Source organism: Anguilla anguilla, chromosome 7 (assembly GCF_013347855.1).
Source record: "Anguilla anguilla isolate fAngAng1 chromosome 7, fAngAng1.pri, whole genome shotgun sequence".
In the NCBI taxonomy this organism is placed as follows: Eukaryota; Metazoa; Chordata; class Actinopteri; order Anguilliformes; family Anguillidae; genus Anguilla; species Anguilla anguilla.
The window spans coordinates 51,999,987-52,026,926 of NC_049207.1; the positions used below are offsets into that span (position 1 = coordinate 51,999,987).

The 26,940-nt window shown below is 45.5% G+C and overlaps 2 protein-coding genes across 8 annotated transcripts in view; both read right to left on the bottom strand.

The window, feature by feature from the left end:
* LOC118232078 (huntingtin-like) overlaps window positions 1-9,049 on the bottom strand; it is a 40,539-nt gene extending 31,490 nt beyond the window's left edge. For 3 of the 7 annotated variants that reach the window (XM_035426650.1, XM_035426653.1, XM_035426648.1), the window contains exons 1-7: window positions 8,664-9,049; window positions 6,212-6,295; window positions 5,751-5,883; window positions 3,955-4,014; window positions 2,674-2,753; window positions 2,306-2,444; window positions 389-530 (exon numbers count right to left, since the gene is read on the bottom strand). In XM_035426650.1, coding sequence (XP_035282541.1) covers window positions 389-530; window positions 2,306-2,444; window positions 2,674-2,753; window positions 3,955-4,014; window positions 5,751-5,883; window positions 6,212-6,295; window positions 8,664-8,761 — 736 coding nt within the window. In that variant the 5' untranslated portion in view covers window positions 8,762-9,049. The remainder of the gene's footprint in view (window positions 1-388; window positions 531-2,305; window positions 2,445-2,673; window positions 2,754-3,954; window positions 4,015-5,750; window positions 5,884-6,211; window positions 6,296-8,663) is intronic. The other 4 variants (XM_035426654.1, XM_035426647.1, XM_035426651.1 and 1 more) reach the window with 2 other exon arrangements.
* An 822-nt stretch (window positions 9,050-9,871) lies between these two features.
* Window positions 9,872-26,940, bottom strand: part of LOC118231715 (G protein-coupled receptor kinase 4-like) — a 54,357-nt gene continuing 37,288 nt past the window's right edge. The window contains exons 6-16 of the mRNA XM_035425821.1: window positions 23,875-23,967; window positions 23,631-23,694; window positions 23,315-23,455; window positions 20,406-20,596; window positions 19,550-19,587; window positions 19,119-19,208; window positions 17,872-18,080; window positions 15,971-16,108; window positions 15,541-15,678; window positions 15,128-15,259; window positions 9,872-14,111 (exon numbers count right to left, since the gene is read on the bottom strand). Of these exons, the coding sequence (XP_035281712.1) occupies window positions 14,058-14,111; window positions 15,128-15,259; window positions 15,541-15,678; window positions 15,971-16,108; window positions 17,872-18,080; window positions 19,119-19,208; window positions 19,550-19,587; window positions 20,406-20,596; window positions 23,315-23,455; window positions 23,631-23,694; window positions 23,875-23,967 (1,288 nt within the window). The 3' untranslated portion in view covers window positions 9,872-14,057. The remainder of the gene's footprint in view (window positions 14,112-15,127; window positions 15,260-15,540; window positions 15,679-15,970; window positions 16,109-17,871; window positions 18,081-19,118; window positions 19,209-19,549; window positions 19,588-20,405; window positions 20,597-23,314; window positions 23,456-23,630; window positions 23,695-23,874; window positions 23,968-26,940) is intronic.

Genomic DNA, 26,940 nt, shown 5'->3' on the forward strand with positions numbered 1-26,940 from the left:
GGGGATACACACACACACACACACACACACACACACACACACACAAACACACACACACACACACACACACACACACACACACACACGGGGATACACACACACACACACACACACACACACACAGAAACACACACGCACGCGCACACACAAACACACACACACACACACACACACACAGAAAACATGTCAATGAAGGAATCCTGCACATGCTACCCATAAAATGCAATCCATTGATAAAATTTTATGGAAGAAAACCCAGAAAACCACATCCACCACAAACACAGGCACTAGCACCATGAGTTTCTCAACTTTTTAGGGTTTTTAGAGTGTGTGCGAGTGTGTAAGTAAGGGTGTGTGTGTGTGAGGTAAGAGCGGGACTCTCCCTCACCCAGCAGCACGTTGAGCAGCCAGGTGTAGAAGTAGTGCGTGCGGCGGGAGTGCTGGCACACGCTGACGGCCGAGCTGGCGGCCGTGCGGCGGATGGTGGGCGAGCTGGACTTCAGGTTCGACACGAAGGCCTTCAGCAGCACCTGGGGGGGGAGGGGGGGTGAGGAAGAGGAGGGGGGTGCGTTGAAGACCCGATGCGCGGGGGAAGCTTTCTGCTTTAAGCATCACTCACAGTCAAAGACGCTACAATTCTTTTCCAAATATTGTACGGAAACGAGCAGAAGTATTTATTTTTGGGATAAAAATACACCCCTTGATGCATAATGATTGTGTAATGCTGAAATCCCCATTGTATTAAGCAGCGTACTGTTATCTCCATGCATTCTGTTTTTACAAAGTTAACAGCCCAGGCACGACAGATTTAGCTTTACAGCTGTCAAACGAACAATAAAATAAAATAAAAATGGCTAGCCTAGCATCCTATTGCTGTATACTAATTGATGTCAGGCCAGTTCAGAAACATTAAAGAATGCTGCTGTTCACTGATGTAATAAACACAGGGGCTGGACCCACTGGTGGGTCACAGAGGAGAGGGTGAGATGGAGCACAAAATGACATTGAAAAAAAAAAAAAAAACAGAAACCAATCAGATGAAACACTGTGTGTGTGTGATGTGCTCAGCACTGGCTGCAGTGCAGCTCTTCTGAACGCTGGCGAGAGAGAGGGAGCAGAGAGGGGCGGAGCGTATGGCGGTAATTAGATTGCACTTGCATCACAGGCCGTATTTAGAATGTTATGTAAGCAGGGCGCCGGTGAGGGGGGCTAGGCCCCCCCTCCCGCTCAGCACGGTCATGCGTCAGTCACGTGACCACGCCCAGTATGGGGCGGAGTCTGAGAGCAACAATAACACGTCCAGATGCTGCAGCTCAGGGCTGAGGTCCCCAGCCAACTACAGTACAGAGGAGCCAAAACACAGACACACACACCCATATACACACACACACAGCTGAGAGCACTCACACACACACACACACACAGCTGAGAGAACTCACACACACACATATACACACACACACAGCTGAGAGCACTCACACACACACACACACACAGCTGAGAGCACTCACACACACACACACACACACAGCTGAGAGCACTCACACACACACACACACACACACACACACAGCTGAGAGAACTCACACACACACATATACACACACACACACAGCTGAGAGAACTCACACACACACACACACACACAGCTGAGAGAACTCACACACACACACACACAGCTGAGAGAACTCACACACACACATTCAATCACACACATATACGCACACATAGCCACACAGTGACTCTCTCACTCACGTAACACACACACATACACAGCCACAAGCACACATGCACACATTCATGCACACAGCCACACACTGACTCACTCACTGTCTCACTCTATCTCTCTCTCTCACACACACACACACATACACACTTTCAGTCTTGCACCAGCTGACAGAGAGCTTTTATCCTCTCTTGGGGCAGTTACACCCTGAGGACCTGAGTAAAAAACAAAGTGAAGCTCTGTGTCTTCTGGAGTTTCCGTGGATACCTCCCCATTCCGAACTCACAGAGGACCCCAAAGCTTTTGGACAGCGCTCCACGCTGCTTTAAACGGCTTGATGAAATAACAGCACTTTCAGCTCAAAAACAAGCCGCCACGCCCGCCCCCCCGGCCCCCATCATACTTTTGCAATTCGGTAATTTCCTCTGCAAAACAACGGATCTGAACCCATATGTTCCGTTCTGCTCGCCATAAACTAGTCAGTACACCGCTAGAACGCAAAGGTCACACTGGAAATCTGTCCGAAGCACAAGGCTGAAACGCTCATTCCCGCCATGACAGAGAGAGGCGCTCCTTTACCTTGATCTCCCCGTCGTTGGCGAAGTGGCCGAACGGCGCCATGATCTTGGGGATGGCGGCGGCGAGGGTCTCCTGCACGCTCTCCTCGGGCCTCCTGCTGATCCGGGTCAGGCAGGGGAGCAGGTTCACCAGGTAGGGCCTGAGAAACGGTCCTCACAAAGTCAGTCACACACACACACAAGACCAACGGTCCTCACAAAGTCAGTCACACACACACAAGACCAACGGTCCTCACAAAGTCAGTCACACACATACAAGACCAACAGTCCTCACAAAGTCAGTAACACACACCAGGCCAACACTCCTCATACTGTCAGACACACACACACAAGACCAACGGTCCTCATAAAAAAAAGTCAGCAGCTTACCTGCATTTCTGTGGGCGCACCAGGTGAGAGAGCTCAGCGAATCGCCACAGGGCAGCTCTCAGGCTCCGGGAGGCGCCGTTCTGCAGGGGAATAACAGGGTCTGCTTCAGCCAATCAGCGGCCACCACGTCCTCACTCACTCACTCACTCACTCACATAGCAACACCAGCCAAGAGAGGCCTTAAGCTCTGCAGGCACCCATTCAGCCCGTTTTAATGTTATCGGCTGGCAGTTTGTAAGTGTTTTACAGGCCACAGGTCCCCAGTACTGGTGTGGTTTCAGCAGATGTGCCAAGACAGGACTGAGTAAAGCATGAGCCTCTGGGACTCTGCAGGGCTCAATTTAGTGCAAACAAAGCCAAAGCAATAGAGCAGCTGCACATCTAACTAACGCAGGCAGACGTGCCTTTCTGCAAATGCCCCGTCATGAAATCGTTTTCTATCAATCACTTCTTGCTCTCAAAATCTTAAATATCTTGCATCCTTAAAACAGATGCAGTTCAGTGAAACGTTTCTTACAGGTAATTTTTTTCCTTTTTTTACCTGCTGCATCCAAGCGACAGTCCTACTCTTATGTTTCACAGTCTGTTATGAGGGTCCAGTATAATAAACCACAAGCAGACAGTGTTCCCCAGTGCAACAGTGCATGATATTATAGCCTTGTTACATTATAAGCACCCAGTACTAAGCTGGAAATGATTTATATCTGTTTTGTACGCTAGAGTGCACACAAACTCACAAGAGACACATTTAGCCGGTGAGCTGCTTGTACGATAGACATCAATCCCTTCAGAGCATGCAGAGGTGGGGACTAGATGAGGCACAGAGCTGTGAAAATACCGCCAAGGCGAATTATGACTTTTGAGTGCGTAAGCACATCCCAAAAATGGGCGTTTCTAAGGTACAGTTTGTGCCTGTTCCAGCTCTGCCTCCAAAAAGTGAAAAGCGGGTAACATCATGTCCCTTCTAGCTTTTACAGAAACACATTCCAGCACTGGTCTTATTTCAGTGTGCAGGTGTACAGTCAGATGTCTAACACACACCCACGTACATCCACGAGAGCCAATGACAAGCTAGAGATTGGAGTTCACGTCAGCGATTGGCTGCTTTTCCAATGACCATGGCTCTAGCACCACAATACACAAACAGTCCCATTGCCACAGGCAAGAATGTATTATTTCACTTGTTAAAGAGCGTTCAGACTCATGTATGTTTTCTGAACAGGCAGACGTGTGCAGGTGAACCGGTGAGTGTTTCTGAAAGCAGAAAGCACACGTCTTCACCTTCTTTATCTCCTTATAGAGCTCGAGCTGCAGCCGGGGAAGGTTGGAGTCCATTAGCGCCTGAGGAGGGGACGAGAACGAAAAAGCATTAATTACCCACAACACTCGTAATTACCCACCACACCTGCATCTGTGTCCAACGGCACTGCCAAAAGAGAACGACAGGCAGGTGAGGCAGACTGACAGGTGTACAGTGATTAACCCACGCTGTGAAGCAGAAAAAAAGCACCCAAAACAAGACCTGAACAGACATTACTGATGATATTCAAATGCGTTTTAAGACTTTTTTCAGAGCTCAGATTCTCCTTTTAATGATGGAAAGCAGATGGAAAAATGTATCAACTGGAAAACCGATTGTACACATAAACGTAATGCATAATCTACTTAACCAAGTGAAAAAGAACAAAAATGATGTGAATTATGATGTTTAAAAAAAATCATACGGACTTGGAGACTCCATGGAGAACACGTCATTTACACCTACACGCTATGGACTTGCAGAAGTCTGCAATTGATGTTGAGACAGAATCCTATCAGTCGTTGAAGCTAATGCCGTTAGCCAGCCTTCTCATCAGCAGAAAGGGGCTCATATATGGATGGTATTACTGCTGCCTATCTTTCTAACAAGCCTGTGCATGTTCAGCTGCGACTAAGAGTCAGATTTTTTCATAACCTGCCATCTCTCAACCATTACAGATGCAAATTTTTTTTTCTCACTTTTACACAACCTGAATTCTCACCAATACAAAGCCTGACAGAACCAACAACATTCCCAGCCAACGATTTGAAAAGCAAAAAGGATGAAGGGAAATGCAAATTCAACAGCACCACGTGCTGCTCACAAGCTTGCCATCAGTTACTGCAGTGGTTCCTGACGCCATTTTGAATGTGCTTGCAGTTTAAGTTCCACCAAGCCAGTGAACACAGCGTACTGCTTATACCGGTGTTATTATTCAGCTGAATCTGCTGGTTCGCGAAACAGCAAATGGATAATAGGCCCATATTTTACTTGAAATGCTTCATGTATTTGAAATTGTAGAGGACTGAGGTGCAATTTATTTGACAATCTTAGCAAGTAAACTAACTAAAATAAAGCTTTTCTTTCATTTTCTTACCAAAAGCTGAGAGCTTACAGCTCAGTCCGCTGAAAGTAAAACCTGTGTCACTCTGTGACACCCCATTGCAGTGTTGAACTGCTCAGCAACATATTAATTAGACTCTCCAATTGAGGCAGAATTATTAAAATGTGCTGAAACACTTTAACACTGCAATACATACTTACAATGGCCAAGTTTTCAATGTGGCTAGAACAGCGACGCTACCCACCCTTGTGACATCAAGTTAAACAAATGAACAGGTTTAATCAAGTAAAACAGGTATAAGCAACTTCGTTCACTGCAGCCAAGACTCATCTCAGAGACCAAGTACCAAGTGCTCAAAGAATGATCAAGATGTTCACCGCAAAAAAAATGTCTACTGTACTACTCTATACAGGAAGCTCAACATCTGCCGGAAGGTTACCTGGGTACCAGTGGGGTCCCATACAAATCACTACATGTAAAGGGACATATGCTGACTATAGATACCACTGCACAGCCAATCTGCATGTCTAAACATGAACGCTAGGTGGCAGAACACTTGTTACTACCAACAAACCTAATGCAATCTGACAGTTTCAGAAAAACATTGTCTGAAAAAAGGAAAAACCGACAGGCAGCCATCTACAGACAGCTATAGAAAGAATGCAGATGCCGAAGGAAAGACAAGGGGGACACACCAGGAGGCGCTGTTCTTACTTTAATGATTTTGTTCAGGCACTCGTCGGCCACCATCCTGACGTCGGACTCTCTGTCGTCGCTGCAGAGCAGAAACATCTCCATGGCGATGCCCAACAGTTTCTGGAACTCTGGGGAGGTCCTGATCCCAGGACCATAGGGAGCAAGAGAGGGGGCTTCACAGTCACTCCACACAGACCTGCGCCAGCGTCCGGCTCAGAAAACTACAGGCCCATCTCTCCGCTCAACACTCATTCTAAACTTGATGTGTTGACAGCACTAATCCACCAACAACAGCCCCCAAACCAGTCAAGTTTATGTAGAAACACAGAGGACTATACAAACCACAATGTTGAAATGTGACCATCGCATTGCACCTAATTTTCATGATTTTTATGAATTGTGTTCTGAAATCGGGCATTTGTGGGTAACTGTAACTGTTTAGCAGTAGACCGCCAATAATTTTGGAGAAGATGGCTTACCTCAAAGACTGCGCTACGATGTTTTCACATATTGTCAAACAATGAGTGACTCTGTCCTTTTTGGTGGTGGCAGGGTCTTTCTTCCTATTGGACAGGAATAGAACAGGAAGAATTAAAACAGTAAACCAGGATAAAATGCATCACAAGGGAATGGGTGGACTGAGATGCATTAAGCAACTATGTCACTGTATCATTTCCACTCACTTACATACAGGGAAAGACTCTTTGTCTCATTCTTCTCATACACTTCCATAAAGTTCTAAGGCATGGACCTAGAGAAGCAGTATGCTGGCATTAATAAACATGGTTGATCTGTCGTCACATTTCTCTGGCTAAGTCCGGCTGCTGCTGCCACTCTTCTTCAACCATATAGAGGGGAGAAAAGCCAAGCTCATAAAGCTAAAGTTAACATCAGAAGAGGATTAGACCGACAAAACAGACTCCTCTCCCCTGGTGGTCCATCTTACAGCTGCGGCTGCAGGCCCATCTGACTCGCATCTCCGTAAAGAAGGAATGAAATCGGTCAAAAATGTGCCTGTGTCTGTGTTTTCTCTCCAAGGAACTGAGAGAAAGGGGGCAGAGGCAGTAGCACTCAGAGTCCAGTCTGGGAACAGTAAGGGGCTGCAGAGGAAAACCACTATAAGACTACTGTAAGTGCAATCTTCTACAAGAAGCTCAAAATGTGACCAAAGGTGCTGATTATGAGAATGAAAAGCTGAGTTAAAAGAGATGCAGAGGCGAAGGAAATGGGGGCATGCAGTCAATTCTCTGAAATGTTTTGGGTGCTTTGCTGTGCTTTCCTTAACTGTATGGCAGGTTTTAGCAGCAAGGTGCGAGGGGGAGGGGGCCTAACAGCTCCTTGTGAATCAGAACATGGGACTTCTGAAAGCACCAGGGGGTCCCTATTCCTGCAAGCAAAGCCAGCTTCTCTTCATGGGGAATCGTGCCACCTGTCCAGCAGCTTCTACTTCCATTCACTTACCTGCTATTTTTACGACAGGCAAAATTCCGGAAGACGTTTCCAGTTAGGTACCAATCAGCTGTCTAACAAGTTTATGAGTAGAACGTGGGCCAAAATGGCCTGACTTCAATCTTCATGAAGCCCCTCTCCCCCATCATGAGCATTACCTCACGGGAAGTGTTTGTTCATAATTGAAGGGATCAGGGAGAGACATTTTCTGGTTTAATGCGTACCAATATTCAAAGTGTAAAAATCACACTGACTTTTGCATTCCAGTCTGTTCAGTGTCTGACAAAATTGAAAATTGGATAAACAAGTCTTTGAGTCTAAGAAATACAGATACAATACAAAGACATGTCTGAAGCTGGTTTATTTGTTCATCTGTGGCCATACAAACTTCTCACTCAGATTATTAATTCAACATGTTGATTACATTTGACTGATTATTTATTCAGTGTGCTACTCCCAGTCCTGGACAAATTTGTTTAGTCAGGTGAGGCTTAACCGAGTTATCTCGTAATTTACTGCATTTAAATACTAGAAAACACAAATATAATTGACAATGCAATACAACTAGCTACCTTTTCAAAGTACAAAAATATCCCTTTAATTTGCACTACCTAAAATGGCACAGCAACTTAAGTATTCATTATTTAAAATGCATGATATCTTAACATCTAGCAAAATATCGAGTTTGATAAGACATAAAACTAAAAGAGGGCTATTTGGGGAAAAACCGGCAGCGTCAGCAGTCGGGACCCGAACCAAATAGCAAGAGTTAGTGAACACTGCAATGGGCGAAAAAGTGCATAGCTAACGTTACATTCATTGCACCTGCAGCCCGCAGGCAACAGGTTCAGACAACCCAACGTCACACACAGTCCAACAAGTGTCGTCCTTGACAGGCACTTATCAGCAAGCTAGCAAGTAAATGGGCGACATATCAACATAATATTGCATGCTTGCAAGCTTGATAGTAAATTCCATATCATCTTGTTTTTAAGTTAGCCGACACCACAGTTGGCCGGCCAACCAGCCAGATGGAAAGCTGGTCTTGAAACGCCAAAGCAACATATAACATCTGATCAACTTTCTGCCACTGAGATATGCACCTAGCTACAGCATCAAATAGCTAACTAGCTAACTACGCTAACGTTAGTTAGCTGGATCACCATGCGTACAAATACACTTTCTTTAACTTGCTCATGTTAGCAAATGCAGACTATGCCTAGTCGCCTTTTTCACTCCAGATACCGTGCTATCTGTTGTAATTTGATAATACGATAAACCATCAATGAGTAATGTCGAGCTAGCTAACTCGCTAACGTCACAAACGGAGTGGTGCGCCACAGCAGGTCCACACAGCTAACATAGGAAGAATTGGGGACAAGTCAGCCCTGGGAACGTCCTGTCAACTGACAGCGATCTGCAGCTAAGCTAAATCCGCCTCCATTACCTTCCCGGTTCCTCACCTTGATGCACGATACTTACTGTTTCTGTACAAGCTCCTCTGCCAGCGGTAGTCCCTGTTGTTGCTGGAAAGACTTGAGCGACTCGAAGGCCTTCATCAGTTTCTCCATGGTGGCCATTTTAACGGGAATAATATTTACAAATAATAGCAACAAGCAGCAGGGAAATCGAACACAGCTAGCTAACGTTAGCCAGCCAGCTGTCTAGGAAGCGGGCGGCCGCGGTGCGTCGCGGCGACGGCTTTAACCTCGCAGCCCTCTTCCTGACACCTGGAATTCTCTAAACTTCTGTCCAATATTTCCTTCAGATGAATGGGACGTAGTTGGTGATGCGATATCCAAAACTGTAAGCCATCTTTAATGCACACTACCTCCCTCCTCCGAGCAAGGAAGTGAAAGCCCAAAAAGCGTGGAGAAAGACGCACTGCTGGAAGCCAATCAGCATCGATTTTGGTTTGATTGACCGCCGCGCTGAGCAATGAAACGCGCAGCGGCGTCTTTTGCCGTAAGAAAGGAGGCGGGAGTTGTTTATTTACTCCCACAGTACATGAAGCGCCTGCAAGCGGGGAAATCATATGATCTTGGAATGTGGGATACACGATTGCAGAAATTATTGCCAATGAAAACATGGAAATGATGTCCTCTTCTATTATTAAACGGACTACAGCAGAGAGAGACTTGCAGTGCATGTTAAAACTACAGATTGTCAAAAATGCTTATCGGAGAAAGCTTAATTAATTTAGCCACTGCTCTGCTAATTTAACACAATTTGATATCGTGTTTATAGACATCCATTTTGAATACCATTGACTTCATATATCTGCGGCGTAACACGTTGTGAAATGTATTATAAGGTACAAGCCTTTATGCCTTTGCATGTTTTCCAATGAATAACTGGCAGTCAAGCATACTTATCATTTTTTTTACTTAACATTTTTGTGACGTAATACGATGTGAAGGCCAACAGCATCATATACTGAAACAGGTGCACGCACTTCCGTAAAATTTCTTACAAGAATAATTGCGTGAATAGCCCAATACAAAATAAAATAGATTTTAATATTATTGTTTAATTATTTATTTTTGTGAAGCAAACACGGATGTGCATATTTGATCCTGCATGTTGAAGACTGACAGCAGTTTTTAATGTTTTATGCATGTATTCAGGTTAAGAACATCAAATGTTTTAAATCCTTAATAAAAAAAAGAAAAGAATATAGCATGAGACAGTACATTTATACAAACGGCAGTGTTTTATTTCATAATTACAAATGTCATATGGTACAACACCCAGTGATAGAACTTGTACAAGAATTACATTGACTGCAGTGGTCGAAAGACATGACTGTACAACTACAAAATTGGTCACCTTGAATTAATAAAGGCGGCATCCAATATTTCTGATCTGTTGGCACCAGAATATAATTTACAAACAAGAAACCTGAAAGTTACTACCAACACATGCTTGATTAGGAAAACATTTTTAAAACAGGCATTAAAATGCACTTTGTGCAAACATTCAAACTGATAAAGGTATTTCCTTGCCAGCTAAATACGAACACTGAATGTGGTTGGTTCCATTCCCCCACTAATCTTTTCTTTCTCCAATTCAAACCAATATTTAAAAACAAATAAATCAGTAGAGGTCTGGTCACTGGGACTCAGGTAAAGTCTTTCTACTGTAAGTCACATAGGAACAGCCTTCATTAGCCACAGCTGTTTCCCTTTTGAATGCTTCATTTCACATTATGACCAATGAGTCCTGCAACGCCTCCTATTCCACTTGCAATCACCATAGTGCAAGAAACCCATCTCAGCTCTTACAGCCACCAGGAGGAACCCACATCAGTTCAATAAGTTGTGTTTAGCTGCAGAAAATAGGCGGGAAAGCGTAGCCCTAACTGAAAAGGGGTGTTCTCATCCTGCCTGACAAAAAAAAGCTTTAAACAGCTTTTAAATAAAATAATAAAAATTTAAAAACTACACTGGAAAAGCGAATGTATCAAATGACGAATCCAAATATTTGTAATAACAGATTTCACACAAATGCATCTGAGATGGAGAGAAGAAACAAACAATAGTGAGAAAGGCAGGACTTGGGCACCCCTGAATAGAAAACGCTTAAGTTCTCAGCAAAAAAAGAAAAGGCAACAGTGTTCACAACACCACACAATGTACAGAAATCTAAGCAAGCCCTAACAGCGAGCTTCAACTGTGGTTCTCATGTTACGTAATGATGTTTACCGCAGAAAGATGACTGTCTCTGCCCAGCCTCTCTCAGCACGAAAAGCGATCTCTTCAGCGAAGCTTTGAGAGCAGAGCAGAGCACCGCAAGCCAGAACTTTCACGAACGCCATTTACTTTGGCAAATTTGCACTTTTACAAGGGAATCGATCTTTATCTTCATGTGAGGACAAGTTTCACAGATGTACACAACACCCAATCATTAGATGACCCCTGACCCCACCCCACCTTCCACACTCGTTAATTCCGGACCAACATATTCATAACAATCACTGGTTAAAAAGGAAGTAAGACAAGGGCCTTAAGGCAAAGCAGGGCCATGCAATACACTTCCAAAGCATGGGAGTCCATTTTGTTTCCTAGAACCTTCATTTGTCACTAAAGTCCTTAATGCCTTAGTGACAAAGAATGAAGAGGTAACCTTTACTGCTAGAAGTGCTGTTAATTTTTTTTTGTGAGCCTGATTGCAAGCTATCCAATGTTCTTCATTCCCAGGGGTGATAGGGGGTTGCTTCTGCATGGGATCAGTGGGGGGAAAGACTAATGCGTCTCTTCTTTTCAGAGACAAATTCTCATCTGCCAATGTACTGTAGGTGCTTCTTGAACCCGGCGAATATCAAATACCGTTATTTGCTAAAGGCATACTAACATGGCACATATAATGCATCATGCTATTCACAGTTCTAAAAAAGGAAAGAAAGCTTACATCAACAGATTTAAGCAATAGTATTTCATGTGCATTCTATGGGTCAATATTTTCCATAAAATAAAATAAAAAAAATAAAAAATTAATGTCAACTTGGTAGCACTCCAAAATATAAAATAATATTAGTAGTATCTGCTTTCATCAATTCACTCTCAGCCACACTGTGAAAATCAGTTTTCCTGTCAACATAGTTTACCCTGGTATAACAAAGTGCAAGTTACACAACACTGCGGTTTCTGTTATTTGAAGTTTTGTTATAGTAAAGTTACAGTCAACAAGGGATTTACAAATATGACAAGGCTTTCAAATGGCCTCTTGACAAAGTATCAGAATAGGTCTTTCTGTCAATTTACCACAAATGGAAATAGTTCAATTGAACAGACACTGCACAGTACAGTGCCACACTTCTCTACGGAGCATTATTTATCCATTAAAACAGACTGACGGGATACAGTGTCCACTTAAGAGAATGCAGAACAAGGGAGGAAGAGACAGAAAATGAAAATTAATCTTCAACATGAATAGCATGGACAGAAAAACAAACATTTTGATATTAAATTAAGTTTTAATATCACAATGTTGGAAGATGCATATTTTCAGGAGTCTATTACTTTAGTTCAGGTGACCTCAAGTTTCTTCTACAACTCAGACTCACTGCAGAAATAAAAAACTGTGACTTTAACATATCCAATGTGGGGTTTTCACAATATAATTCCCCCCAGTCTTAATATAGTGGATACAAATTACAGAGGAGAAAATATAGAAATTACACTACAACCAACAGGGAATATGAACTTCTGTTGGGGGTTAGCATCAGATCTGCATTCAGAAATAAAGCATCAAGCTCATGAACATCAGCGTAAAAGCCACTTCCGCGTGACATCCAATGGAAATGTGGCCCAGTGGCTCCTCCCATTGTTACAACAAACAAAATGGCCCCGCGCAGGAAACATGCTAAGCGGCAAAATCGGTTCACATGTACTACGTAATGTACGGTGACGTGAAACCACTGAAATTCCAAAACCCCATTCAGAATTACACGTAGTTTCAAAATATGTCTGTGTTGATGTCTCTGAAATCATTTTAACTGTTCCAACGGGGGGAAAAGTGCAGCCAGTTGTATCATTTTTGTTGTCATATCTACTCTCTGGCCCTTGTCAACTGTGAATATTGTACAGGATAAATGTGTATGAATAAGGTTCTGTTCCGTTATATTAAGGCAAGTCACTCACTGAAATGTATGAAGGGAAATCTAGGCACCAGTATATCCCAAATCTTACCTCTAAACTTCACACAACAGACTGGAATGTTATTTATATATTAACCTGTCAGAGCATTTGCTTCCAACACTTGGTTTAAAATTTTCTTGCAAGAGACATTTTCATCTAAAGACCTATAGCACACACACTAATGGAAAATAGTAAATACTATTAATGAACTTAAAAAATGTGACAGAGGAAGCTCATGTTTTTAGCTTGGTGAGAGAATGCCCTTTTGTCTACCTAACTGAGCGTTACACATGTCCTGGGTTTTTTAAAGAGATTATATTTCTGGTGGAAATTGAGCAAATAAACACTCCTCCTTTCAACACAAAAGCCATCATTTAAACAGTTCACATGACAATGCGTGACAAAGTCGGACGTGTCCGCAAGCACATGAAATCAACTCCACTAAAAGAAAATGTAACAGACAATTTAATGACCTTGTTAATAACAATAAAACTAAACTTTCCAATGGTTGTTGGATAAAGGTCTTCCCTCTGAAACATCAGCGAGTTTCCTATAATTCTGTCTTTCTCCAGTAATGACCAGGGGTCAAACATATACACGTGTATTCATGTTTCAAGGGTTCAAAACAGTGTGCTTAAATAGGAAGTGGGTGACATTGTGATGTCATTGTTTCATGCCAAAACAAAAATAGGGTTTTCACCTGCTAATAAAACACTCAGCAGTGAAGGACAATTCAGACCTGGCCAGGGGAATCGACAGTCAAATCATCCTGCTCTTCTCTGACTCTTAAGACTATTGAGGGTGCCTTGAATAGAACTCTTTAAGGTTGTCAGAAAAGTTTGTTAGCAGGTCTTGCAGCTGTATGTATGATGTACTAATGCTATGTCTGCAAAAAAATATGAAACAAGACAAAGACATGATGCCCTACGCTACATTTAAAAAATAAGATTACAGTTACCATACTGTGCTTCTTTAAAAAATCCTTAAATACACATTTTTTTACACTCATTCTGAAGGAGAAAAAATATGTATGCATTCAAGTGGTACTTTATATGGCTTTTTGTACAATACAACCTTTAGTGAAAATATACATCTAGACATAATTCAAGTAAAAATGTACAAAATATTTAAACTCATACATTTTTTTCTTTAATTATAATACACTTTTAATACAATTCATAAATACAGTGAAACATTCATTTTGTTAGGAATTGCGATGTTTGGCGGACAGAGTGGTTTAAATTCGGGAGGGCCCCTCTTCCTCGTCACTATAGCCACTCTTAAAACAGACCTAAAAATGGGGAGACAGGGTTACCACCCTCACAGAGAGGTGCAGCTTTCACAACACTGACCAGCACACTACCTGACCCTTCTGGGGAAAAAAAGAAAAACATTTTTAACTGTTGTGTCACTCTGTACCTCTTAAAATTTTATTAATTTATTTTACTCCAGATGCCCCACTGACTTCTGTTCCCATCAACATCATGAGCTTATATCCTTCCAGTTCAAATCCTTTGATATTCATTCATTTTAACACATTACACACACACACACACACACACACACACAAACACATATTCTTTTCCAGTTATTATTCACACATATAATATACATTATTATATATTATTTACATACATCATGTGATGCGTACAGATGCACACACAGTATACTGTATAAACTCCCAATTAACATTTCGTATAATACAACAGAACCTCAGAAGTATGCACCTCAAAGTTAGTTAGACTGGGTGATTTGATTTCAATTTTCAAAGTTATGAACATTTTATAGTTCCGGACAACTCCCATTATACCTCGGAGGTTCAAGTGCAGTGGTAACCAACCCTGTTCCTGAAGATCTACCATCCTGGTAGGTTTTCACTCCAACCCTAACAAAGCACACCTCATTCACCAGCTAGAGATATTGTTGAGCTGCTAATTAGTAGACTCAGGTGTGCCAAAGGTTGAAATGAAAACCTATAGCAGGAGTGGCTGACCCTGGTCCTGGGGAGCCGCAGGGCCTGCCGGTTTTTGTTTTCACCTTAAATACGACAACCACTCACACCAAAGAAACCAGGTGAGGTGACTTAACCGTGTAATCACCTGCTTTAACTGATCAAACAAGCGTCGAGTAAAAACAAAAACGAGCAGACCCAGCGGCTATCCAGGGCCAGGGTTAGTCACCCCCCTGACCTACAAGGCCTCCAGATCTCCAGGAACAGGGCCCGGTTTCTGCCGCCACCGCCGCCGCCGCCGCGCTAGTGTAAACAAAACACCGTCGCTGCCGCCCGCGTTCGCCGTCTGCGCTCACCTCTCTCCGAAAGAGCCTGTAGAAGAACCCTCTCTTTGGCGGGGGGTTGGGTCTATTTACATCCAGGTCCGAACACAAGGCGCCGTCCGTCTCATACACGTTGATCTCTTTGAAGCACTCCATCTCGATCATCTGCCCGGGAGAGGAGCCCGATCATTCGCATGCTATTAGCGTCTTAGCGCTATTAGCGTTAGATTAGGTGTTCATATCGAAGCGGTAAGCGTTCGTGAAATTGAGTTCTTCAAATTGTGTGACATAAATACCAATAAAATTTCCCCATGAGGAATAATAAATGTATTGATGATTATTATTATTATTATTATATTAAGTATGTGTATTGAGTAATTTGTCTTTACTTGTATATGGAACAATTTAAACTCCCTCTCTTGAAATGTTTTTTGATGGTGCAGTACCTCATTTTGCCAGGGGATGGAGACACTTCCTGTGACAAATTTGTGGTAGAAGTCATCATCCGTGGGATCCAGATTGACTCCTTTGACAGTAGAGAACTGTTCAATGTCCAGGACATCTTTGCAATAGACTGCCCGTGGCTGAGGGGCGAGAGGCAATCCATCAATCAAACATGCACGCGCACACACACACACACACACACACACACACGCACACACACACACACACGCACAAACACACACACACACATATGGACACGAACACACACACACAAACACACTCGCATACACACACCCACATGAACACGCACGCACACTCGCACGCACGCATGCACACACACACACACACACACACACACCAACAAACACACACACACTGCGCAGCATACGTCATGTGCAGGAACTGACAGAGGATGCCATGAGCAGCACTCACATCGGGGATGAAGGGCGGGTCCAGCATGTTGGCTTCCAGCCTCTTGAAGTTGATGTTCTTAAAGATACGGTGCTGCTTCACCTCGGCCGCGCCTCGACCCTGACACCCCAGCCTCAACTTGGGGTCTTTGGCCAATAGCTGCAGAGACATGGGGTCACGTGACCATCAGCTCCAGGCAACAGGCTCTCGGACCAGTGCCCAGGATTGATATTTACACCGCAGGCACTTCACTTTGATTTTCTATTTCCATCTAGTTCACCAGCACCATCAAAGAAACGCCAGTCTAATCTAATCAAAGTTCATTTGCCTGGTGTTATGTTGGAAGTCGTGCCTTTTTTTTTGGTACGCAGAGAACAGCAAAACAGCCAAAAAAGGAAAACAGACCAATATGAAAAGGAGCATAAACAATGCACTAGGTATGGAGTGTGCCATTTTGTTTGTTAAAAAAACATTGTAACACAGAGCATGCATACAAATAATACACTCTAAAATATAATTCAATTGGTCCACTTGTTCACACCTCTTCTCTATTACATTTTCCAAAGGCATACGATGCAGTATTTTTTTCCTTGCTTCACCCCTGTGTTTACAATCAAAAGAATATTTTTCATATCTTTACATAGTTTAACTTTGTGCATCTATTGCAGCGAAGACTCTCCCGCCACGTAGCTCGATGGGAGGCCGCCTTCCACCTTCAGCAGATTGGGGACGTAGCCTAAAAGACCTCCAGGCTGCGGCCAACCAGCCAACCCCCATAGCAACAAAGGCACAAAGGTTTTATAATACATTCAAGGTGAAAATCCTGCATAGTATGCCTTTAAAAAAGAACAGATACATATTTTAAGGAGACATGCAATTTTCCCGCTCTTTTTGACCCAACAACAATTTACACAAAGTTTTGTTTTTAGGTCAAGGAAATGGCCTGAGTTGAGGCCACTTATTTTGGTTGCATTTAAACTGCCCTTCGTGTCAAATTTAATTTTCCCCTTCCAACATAAATCTATAATAAGAAATGTCCGATATCTATCTCAAGATAAGGCCAGTGACCTCAACGTTTTAGCAAATCCCATGAGAGTCTTTGGCTCTTGTACACCAGAGGTCAAACTATTCCATCCTGCCCCACAAGCAGCATTCTTCTGATTCATTCTTTCCTTCATCTCTTCATCACCCTTTCAATACACCCTTCATCTGCTCCATCACCCCTTCATTCTGCACTTCATCTCTCCATCACCCCTTCATTCTGCACTTCATCTCTCCATCACCCCTTCATTCTGCACTTCCTCTGCTCATCACCCCTTCATCTGCTCCATCACCCCTTCATTCTGCACTTGATCTCTCCATCACTCCTTCATTCTGCACTTCATCTCTCCATCACCCCTTCATCTCTCCATCACTCTTTCATTCTGCACTTCATCTATCATCACCCTTTCATCTCTCCATCATCCCTCCTTCACACTCCTGGTCTATTGCACTGACTCTGCGGTTCCAGAAGGGTACAGTAGCCAATGAAGAGTGCAGAGGGTGTCATAGAGGGGACACGGGGACGCGTGGGTTGATGACACGGTGGTTAGACAAAAACAAAAAAAAACATCCCAACGGACTTATCCATCTGGACCACTTCAAACTTCTGTTTAAAGCAGGACATGGGAAAGGCTGAGGGTTATATACTCCTCCAGTGACAACAAAGCGCCACAATGCAGTAGTGCTATAAAGAGAATCGCTTCCACAGAAAGTGCCACGCACAGGAGGCTATTCTTAGCCCTAAACTTGGATAGGACTGACGTGCGGTCGAGACGGGCCTCTGTTCTCTTTTTTAGCTTTCAGCGAGCGCCCATCGAGCGTCAGGGACGCCTCGTGCTCGACGGGCGCTCTACGAGATGATCGGGGAACGCGGGGCTCACCATTCGGCAGATGTCCTTGGCCTCCTCTGAGAACTTGTCGGAGTACTCCTCCTGGTCCTCGCGCACGCGGCGGTCCACCTCCTCCCGCTTCACGCGCTCCTTGCGCCTGCGGAAGGGGGACTGGCCCTGGATCATCTCGAAGATCAGGCAGCCCAGACCCCACCAGTCCAGGCTGAAGGTGTAGCTCTCGTTCTGGATCACCTCGGGAGCTTTTGAGGAAGAAGGGGGGAGAGAGAGGGGCGGGAGACAACGGGTCACAAGGCGGGAATTACGGTGAAGAAGAGGGGCGCGAGGCGTCCCGCGGGCACAAGGGTTCTTATTTAAGATGCACGAACACACCCTCTACTGTGCTGGGACAAGCTCATGGCCCTAAGGCACACTTCCTGGGAAAGCTAAGCTGCAGCTGGAAGAAGTGCTGCATGGCCAGCAGGAGGTGCTGTCCCTCCGGGAAAAGCAGATATCCAGTGGCACAGCATAGTGACCAGCCCCGTTGTGCTTTAGAAGCTGCCAACCTTCGGATGAGACGTTTAAACCTGAGGTACTGACTCACTGCAGTCATGGAAGATCCCACAGCATTTTAATGTGGCGTAGAATAGAGTAGTAGCGTTAACACCAGGGATCTCGCTCAATTTCGCGCGATGCTAGCTCTCTGCCTTCAGCCTCTCTAGTCCTCCCCCCTCAATGACGGCCACGCAGTCCTTCGCATTCCCCCCGTCAGCACCGTGAAGGAGAACAGAGTTCCCCGTAACCCGTCGGGCTAAACAGAGGTAAAATAAACCTAAAGTAAATAAACCCATCCACTGAATGTTCTCTTAAGACTGTGCGTGATGGATGCTAGCAGGACGTGCGATTGAGGAACACCAGTGTCAGCGAGGCGGCGGCGGTTTGTACGCAACGCGGCTGGAACCTCCCCCTTTCCGCGCCGTGCTGTTGAACGCAGATATTAAAAGAGCAGAAAAAAAAGCAGCAGGGCCTGGATGAGGCCTCTGTTGGCGACCGCTCTAATTACAGCCTGGAACAATGAAGCCATTTCCAGGTCCGAAGCCGTAGAGGAACCCGAGGCTCCCCTTGGAGAGAGGCCAAAACCTCCCGCATTTCTCAAAGTCCGACCCACCACGTAAACTCCCATCACTCTACATAAAACATACGGTGGCCCCGCCCCCAGATCATATGTTTCCTGGAAAAAAGACCTGCAGTTGGCTGTCACCTAGTGTTGTCATGTGCCTGAATGCCAATGTGGGACTCACCCATGTACCCAACCGTGCCCACCCTCCCTCGTATCGTCTCCCCCTCCGGGATCTGGACCGCCAGCCCCAGGTCAGAGATTCGGATGTGCCCTGGAGAGAGAGCATGGGGGAGAAAAGGAGACAAGAGAGGGGGGTCACAGGGCTGTGGACAGGGGGGGGGGGTCCAGGGGCTGCTACGACAGTGTCAGGGACATTAACAGTCGGGCAAATCCACAGACTTAATCTCACCTCCTTTTGAATGGCAAAGAATTTACTTTGAGCTCAAAAAGGCCTTCAAAGCTTTAAGCAAATTAAATCTCCGGAATCTGAGGAAGACTCAGAAACGCAACATAATGCGATCCAGGTATAAATCTGCATGTATTATAAAGCTTATTGGTGTTTTTAATGCTATTCAATGTAATGTATAATCAGTGATATTCAGTGTGACTTACCACGGTCATCCAAAAGGATATTTTCAGGTTTCAGGTCCCTGGTGGAAAAAAAAAAAAAAAATTTAATGCATGCCATTTTACTTTCAGTCCGACTTTGGGAGTTAAAGTGAGTAGGAAAATCAACAGAGCGTTCTCAGAGAACATAAAATGACAACAAACTGCTTCATGCAGGTTCTGATGCCTGAGGGAGGCCTTGCGGTGTCTGCAGCTCACTATGTGATGTAAGCATGAAAAAATCAGCTGAACAAGAAAAGTTACATTGTGAACCATAGAAGAAGAGCCTATACTTCAAGCCTCGGGGTTGGCATGTGGGCGAAGGAGTGAATGTGAGAAAATCAATCATGAGACATTGTGGTGTGGTATATATATACAGTATATATACATATTTTATTCTTTGACCAAAATTATGACAAGTCATAGGACCAGTGGTGCTGGGGGAGAAGGATCTATATCTCCTGTTGTGACCTGGACATGGATCCCATTTAACCCTTCAATGGCCTGCTCAAATGAGCGGTAGGTCACATTTTGTTCGTGTTCTTGTACCTCACATCCAACATTTTTCCACTGAGCGACAACTCAACGAGCTGGAGCAATACAGACAAAATGGCTGCCCCACAGAATGTGGGCTGCAGTCCAGTCCGCAAAACCTTCCGGCCGCGAAAACTTCACCTGCAGACTTTACTCAGGAGCATGTGACACGACCAATTAGCCAGCATGCGAGAGTAAATTTGAGAGGGCAGTAGATTTAATGGATTGAACCGCAGCCTTGGAATTCACTCATGTTATGGACGGACAGCGACAGTGAGGAGCCACGGTAGAGCGCCCTCTGGTGGACAGACAGAAGTTGGCGGCATACCTGTACACGATCCTCTCCCGGTGAAGGTCCTCCAGCCCACAGCAGATCTCAGCCGCGTAGAAAATGGCTCGCTGCTCGTCGAAGCCCGAGTTTCCCATGTTGTAAATGTGGAACTTCAAATCTCCGCCGTTCATTATCGTTAAAACTAGACAAAGGGCATCCTTGGTTTCATAGGCGTAGGCTAAATTAACCTGTGGGAGAGATGGGAAAAGGCAGAGAATTGAGGTGGCGCCCCCTACATGTTGAGAAGAGAAATGCAACCTGCAGAAAAGGTGGGTTACCGACATGTGATGAGGGACGAATCAATTATTGGAGGGACATTAGGGACAACTCGCACACAATTACTGTCTGTGTTAGTTGTGGTACAACTAGCACACAGATAGTATGTTGATACTGGAGAGAATTCGCACATGGTTACTGTGGTGCAGAGTTTCAAAAAATATATATAAAAACTGTCAATGAAGGGACCGTCAGTAATTGGAATACATGTGACGCACACATCAAGTGTGTGGGGAGAAAAACAAAGTCCTAACCAGATCAGAAACATTTCACTCAAAATAAATCAACAGACGATATTTAACCTTATTTAAGCCCTTTCCATGTTTCAAAGAATTGATTGCACCTTCTCCAAAGCTGCCAGGGCCCCTGCATTTTAGGATCTTCTAAAAGAATCTAAATAGCTGGGGTCTTGAATACATAGTGAAATATATGCCTGCAGCGTTTTCTCCTTGAGGGCCTATGACCTGGAGATTTTAGGCTCATGGGAATAGGAACAGGCCAGGGACACATTTTGAGCCAAATCTTTCGGGGAACATCCTGGAAAATGTCAGCTGGGAATTTTAATTAAAAAAAATTGTTTTTGGGAAGCGCCACGTTAACAGACCGTCAACTACGCCAGCTTTTACCGTAACAAGTGCTACCTTCACGGGCCAGTAAGTACAGACAGAGGGCCGACTGTTAACATTGGCGGGAAAAAAGGCTACCCAGAACAGGCCAAGAATTCCTGGACGTCACTGTTTATCTTTCTACTCCGACCGCAAATAACCAGACGGTTCCGTGTCACCGGCTCTCTCTCTGACACAGGTGTTGGGGGGGGGGGGGGTCGGCGAGGTACACACGCCGTGTTCCGACCCCTGGTCCCGCCGCAGGATGCGGGACGGGGGTCAGTCCGTCCCGACGGCGCCCAAGGCTGTCTCTTACGCATGACGCGCACGCGTCCTTGTGAGGAGAGCCGGCTCCGTTTAGAGGCTGTTAGGCGCGCGGAGTTAACTCCTCACAATCACCACTACGCCAGAGAACAGGCCACGGGCCGAACCTTCCGCACAGGCAGAAGGGCATCTGTGGAGTCGGACTGGATCAGGGGTGCACAACAAGGGCCGATCCGTTTCGGGATTCTGTGCCAACTTCAGCTCTTTATTATTTAATTAGCCCAGAGTCATGTCTTGATCTGAAATTTGCACAAGCGCCAGCTACAGCCGCAGACTGCAAGTGTTTCCTAAAGATTTCACTGTGCTCAAGCACAGGAGTGAACCAGCCTTGTTTATAGAGCTGTCAGAGAACTCAAAACTGAGGTGACTGGTTGGAAAACAAAAACCAGCATGTGGAACGGCCCTCCAGGATTGGAGTTGTGCACCCCTGGACTAGATAGTGCCTCAAAATCTAAAACTCCTTAGACACAACCCGTCCGAAAATATCTATTTAAATAAAAGGAAGAGGCGCAAGCGGGAAGCCGTTTCAAAGCCGCCATCTCACGTTCGGGTGCGTGTCGGCTCCCCAGGGGCTGATGGGAACATTCCACCACACCGTCGTATGAGACACTTCACCGACAACCGCCAAACAATTACAGCGGCGTGGGGGGGGGGGGGGGGGTTGGACTGTGCCAGGTTTGAGTACAGTAGAGTACACTACTTGACGTGCTTTTTTTTTTTTTGGTCGGTGCGATCGGGTCACGGTTGCTAAGCGACGGCGCGGTTGCCATGTGTGAAGGATCGCATAAGTGCGAAAAAAAAAAAAAACCCCGTAGCTAGCAACTGCGTCGGTTGAAATTGCAGCATACAGGGGAGTCCTGTAAGGGGCGGAAATTTAAATAATGAAAAAAAAGCGCAGGTTCGCAAGTCGCTTAGTCACAGAAGTACGCGAAGGGCGTGCTGGAGAAAGCTTGCAGTGAGGACGGACCGACAGACAGACAGACAGACAGACAGAGCGGGATGAGACTGAGAGAAGGCTGCTTTCTGAAATTGCTCAGGGTTGCTTTATTCAACACATTGGAGCGGGAGAGGCCCTTTCAGCGCCAGAGTCTAATTGGCAAACTGCAGGTGTGCGGAGCGAGGGGGTTGCCAGTTAAAAGCAAGGGAGGGGATAAACAAACAAGAGGAAATGAAAACAACCTTTCGCACGCTGTAATTACGACGCTAGCACAAGCATCCACTGAGATGTCTGTTCCAAGAATGTTCAGTAAACACGGCTGCCAATTTTCTTGTCGCATACGGGCGCAAAAAAATAAAAAAAAAAATAAAAAAAAGAAGACCCTGTGTGAAAAGAGTGCAGCGTTCCAGCGTGCACCTGAGAGGATTTTAGCGGAAACTCAATTAGGGTGAAATTTCACAGCATATTTTGTTCGACAACCAAGCATAAAAGCAAAGATGCGTACTGAAAGCATCCTTTGGAAAGTAACATACATGCCCACTTCCAAACTACGGAATGCCCCCAAAAGCCAGACGATTGTCAAGTTTTTTGTTTGACAGAACCCCAAAAGACACCCTGACAGAAAGCATCTTCTCAGTTCGAAAAAGCAACAGGGACAGCGACAGTTCCGCAGGCGAAAACAGACAAAAGCAAACGCACAGTACATATTCACAAAAGGGTAAAAAAAGAAAAGAAATAATGTTTTAAAAAAAGATAGTACTTACTACAAAACTACTGTTAACTTTTTCTAAAATGCGCTTTTCGTTTAATGCCATTGCTTCACCTTTTCTCTTCTTCACCCTTTTCTTTTCCAGCTTTTTACAGGCGTACATCTTACCAGTGGCCCGGACTTGACAGGCACAAACCTGGGGAGAAGAGAGAGAGGAGGGGGAGGAGCTTTTGGTAGCATTCATATATGACAAGACAGCTTTAATACAGCCCATTGGACAAAAGTCTACCTGTGTCAGCCACTCAGAGAGAACCCACCTTCAAAACGGGTAAAAATATGGTCACATGAAAAGACAAACACAGTGTACCCACCTCTCCAAATCCACCTTTTCCTAGTACTCTGTAATGTCTGAAGGTATTTTTGGTTACAGGTTGCCTATAAAACACAGAGCAAGTGAAAATTAATGACCTCAAAGAAACAAAAAACTTTTTACAAATCGTTTATTTTGCACATTCTTGCCAATTTACTTTGTCATGAATGAGTGGTTTGTGCATTTTATTTGGACCTGTGTTTTTTTTTTTTTTATTCTGGAAAATTCCCCATTCGCAAACTCACCTCTCCAGCCACTTCCACTGCAAGAACCGAGAGAAATACATTGTTTCTTGATAGCAGGAGAACGGTACGCCACTAAGATATTCCCGAACAATTCTGGAAAAAAAGCAAGACAGAAGCTTTTCACTAAAATGACGGGGGGAGGGGGCAGGGAGGCAGTGTGGTAACAGAGTACAAAAAGGGAAAATACTACAGTTATGACACAAACTGCTCATAATTTCAAATTTTCTGCTATGCTGAGTTGTTTCACTTCCCATAGTGGCCATAAGTTCTCCTTTATACATAACAGAAGACAAATAATGCAGTGAATTACTACCCAATTCCTCAAAATTCAAAAAACCGGTGAGAAGATGCCAATCTGCATTCAGGCTAACAAACAGGTAAATCTGTGCTGTGAGTACCAGGGAGAGAAACCCTAAAAACAAACCCCATCCCTAAAACCACAGGATGTGTTACCGCTATAAGAATTAGGAGCTACACACCACCCCAAAACAGGGCCAATCGTCCCCTATAATCGTTCACTATTAAAGCCAAGAGCTGAACTCAGGAACCTGAAGTGACCTGAAGCCTGAGGTCACATGGTCTCCCGCCAGCCCGGAGAATCCCGAACCGCCTTTTCCAGCCCTGAGGAATTAGACCTGACTCATCTCAACCCACACGGCCTCCAGCAAGCGGACCGGTAACCACTCAAACCCCCAGGAGGTAAAAATATTTCCAGCTGAACATCTGACAAAGAAGGAAGAAGCAACGGAAGGACAAAACCAGAAAATTAACACTGCTATCTTTTTAACATCAAGAAAAACAAAAACAAAACAGCGATAAGCAATACAAACACCATGTTAAGAACTGGGTCTAAATTACTCTGAATGTAATATTCACACACAAAAAGAAGGAATATTCACATGTAATATAAATTCCATGGGTCTGTGGGGGGGGGGGGGGGGTTATGCTGTGGATTGATGAGGAAACAGAGACGACGCACACGACATAACGCCGTGAAGCTTGGGGAAGCCTTTAACTCGGGGGCGTTTAATGCAGGCGTGGCTTTTTCCTGAAGAGAAAAAATCTGAGACAGTTTCTGGGGGGAAGTCCGAAGGCGTCTCAATAGCAGGGGCGACGCAGTTTGGCCGATAGCATCGCGCCCCCCCCCCCGCGGCAGACAGCCGGCCGTGAGCCCGCGGTGCCCTTACGGAGACCCCGCCCTGCCCTTTGTCGACGGACGCAGCGCTGGCCTCGCCGCCGCGGAGCTGCCAGCGCGCCGAGGAGAGGGCGTGTCCCGCCAGGCCGCCGGCCTAGCCTTGGAGCGCTACAGGAAAGGCTGACCGCCTCCGCCCTCCATTTCCCTCCAAACCCCCCCCCCCCCCACCGCCTGCCTCCCCCCCCCACACACACACACACACGCACACACACACCCAACCCCTTCCCCCAACCCCCCCACCCCACCATGCACATACACTCTCAAACCAAACCCCTCCCAGCCCCCCCACCCCACCACACACATGCACTCTCACACACACACGTACTCTCCCAACCCCCCCAGGCCCCCCACACCATCACACACACGTACTCTCACACACACACACACACTCACACACACCCAACCCCCCCCCCACCTTGTCAGATTCCAGACTCTACACACCGTGTGAACAGAAGATGTGAACAAACACAAGGAGTTCACCTGCGCCTACGCACGCTAACCACAACCCCCCCCAGAGAAAGGAGTAAACCACTATCTATACCTTCGTCTCACAGGTCTTGAAACATGCACCCGACAGCATCACTTATATGACTGTAACTGCACAATACCTAGCTCTGGCTGCTATGGGGCTCCTATACCATGTGAAATGCACTTTTGAAAGCTGCTTTGGCTAAAAGCGCCTGATAAATGACTAAAGCATAAATCGTGAATTGTGATGAGTAAAGGGAAATCCCGGAGATCCTGGTGCTTGGAAATGGAAGCGCCATTCCAGAAAAAAAAATCAATAAATGCTTTCAAAGCAGTTGAGCCATTCACTTCCTAGAGCTTCTTTATCCTTCGCACACGGTTTCTTTCAGAATGGAATTAGCCTTTGCTTTGCGTTGCCGCTTGATGTGTTAAACACACAGTGGGACACATTCATGAGCGCAGATAATATTTATGGGAAATCCATAAAAAAACTGAGACAGAAATGGGACTCTGCCACATGGAACACAGTCGCCTTCACTAAAAACAGGCTAGCTGGGAGCTATTCACGAGGCTGCGCCTGTGCCAAGGCCGAGAGTCTGCCAGGCCATCTGCGATATCACTTACGGCCCTGTTTGAATATTCCATGAATGCATGAATAATCAGGGGCTATGAAAGAAAGAAAACCGTTTCAGAGGAGCTGACGCACGCGTGCGTGTGTGTGTGTGTGTGTGTGTGTGTGTGTGAGTGTGTGAGGCATCTGTCCGTGTGTGTTTGTGTGCATGTGTGTCTGCATGCATGTGTTTGCGTGGGTGGGTGTGTGTATGTGTGTGTGTGCCTGTGTCTGAGGGTGCTTGCATGTGTTTGTGTGTGTCTGTGTGCTTACGTGCGTGTGCGCGCATGCGTGTCTGCGTGCGGGTTTGTGTGTGTGCGCAAGTGTGCGTTTATGTGTGTGTGTTTGTTTGTGTGTGTGCGAGTTTATGTTTTTGCGCGTGCGTGTGTGTGTGTGTCTGTGTGTGTGTCGGAAACAAAGACAGGATACACCGCGGTCCCGCTGGAGGGGGAATGTTCTCCCCGGTCCGGAACAGGGAACGTGGATTTTGGATCCTGGACCGGCAGCTGCGGCCGCTGCCCGTGGTTTACAGGGAGAGAAACGGGGTAATTTGTGGCGCACCGTAGCGATGGCACAGGCCCCGAACCCGCGCCTCCACGCGCAGAGAGCCGCCCGCTACCGCCGCCGACCCCAAACTCCGCCCCTCTGCCCCGGCACAGGCCGCGCAGCAGGAAACAGAGCGCCAAACAGAGCGTGACAAGAGACACCCGACCGAGGGGATGACTCAAAAACAACACAGGACAGGAGAGAGAGAGAGATAGAGAGAGGGGGAGGGAGAGAAAAAGAAAGGAGA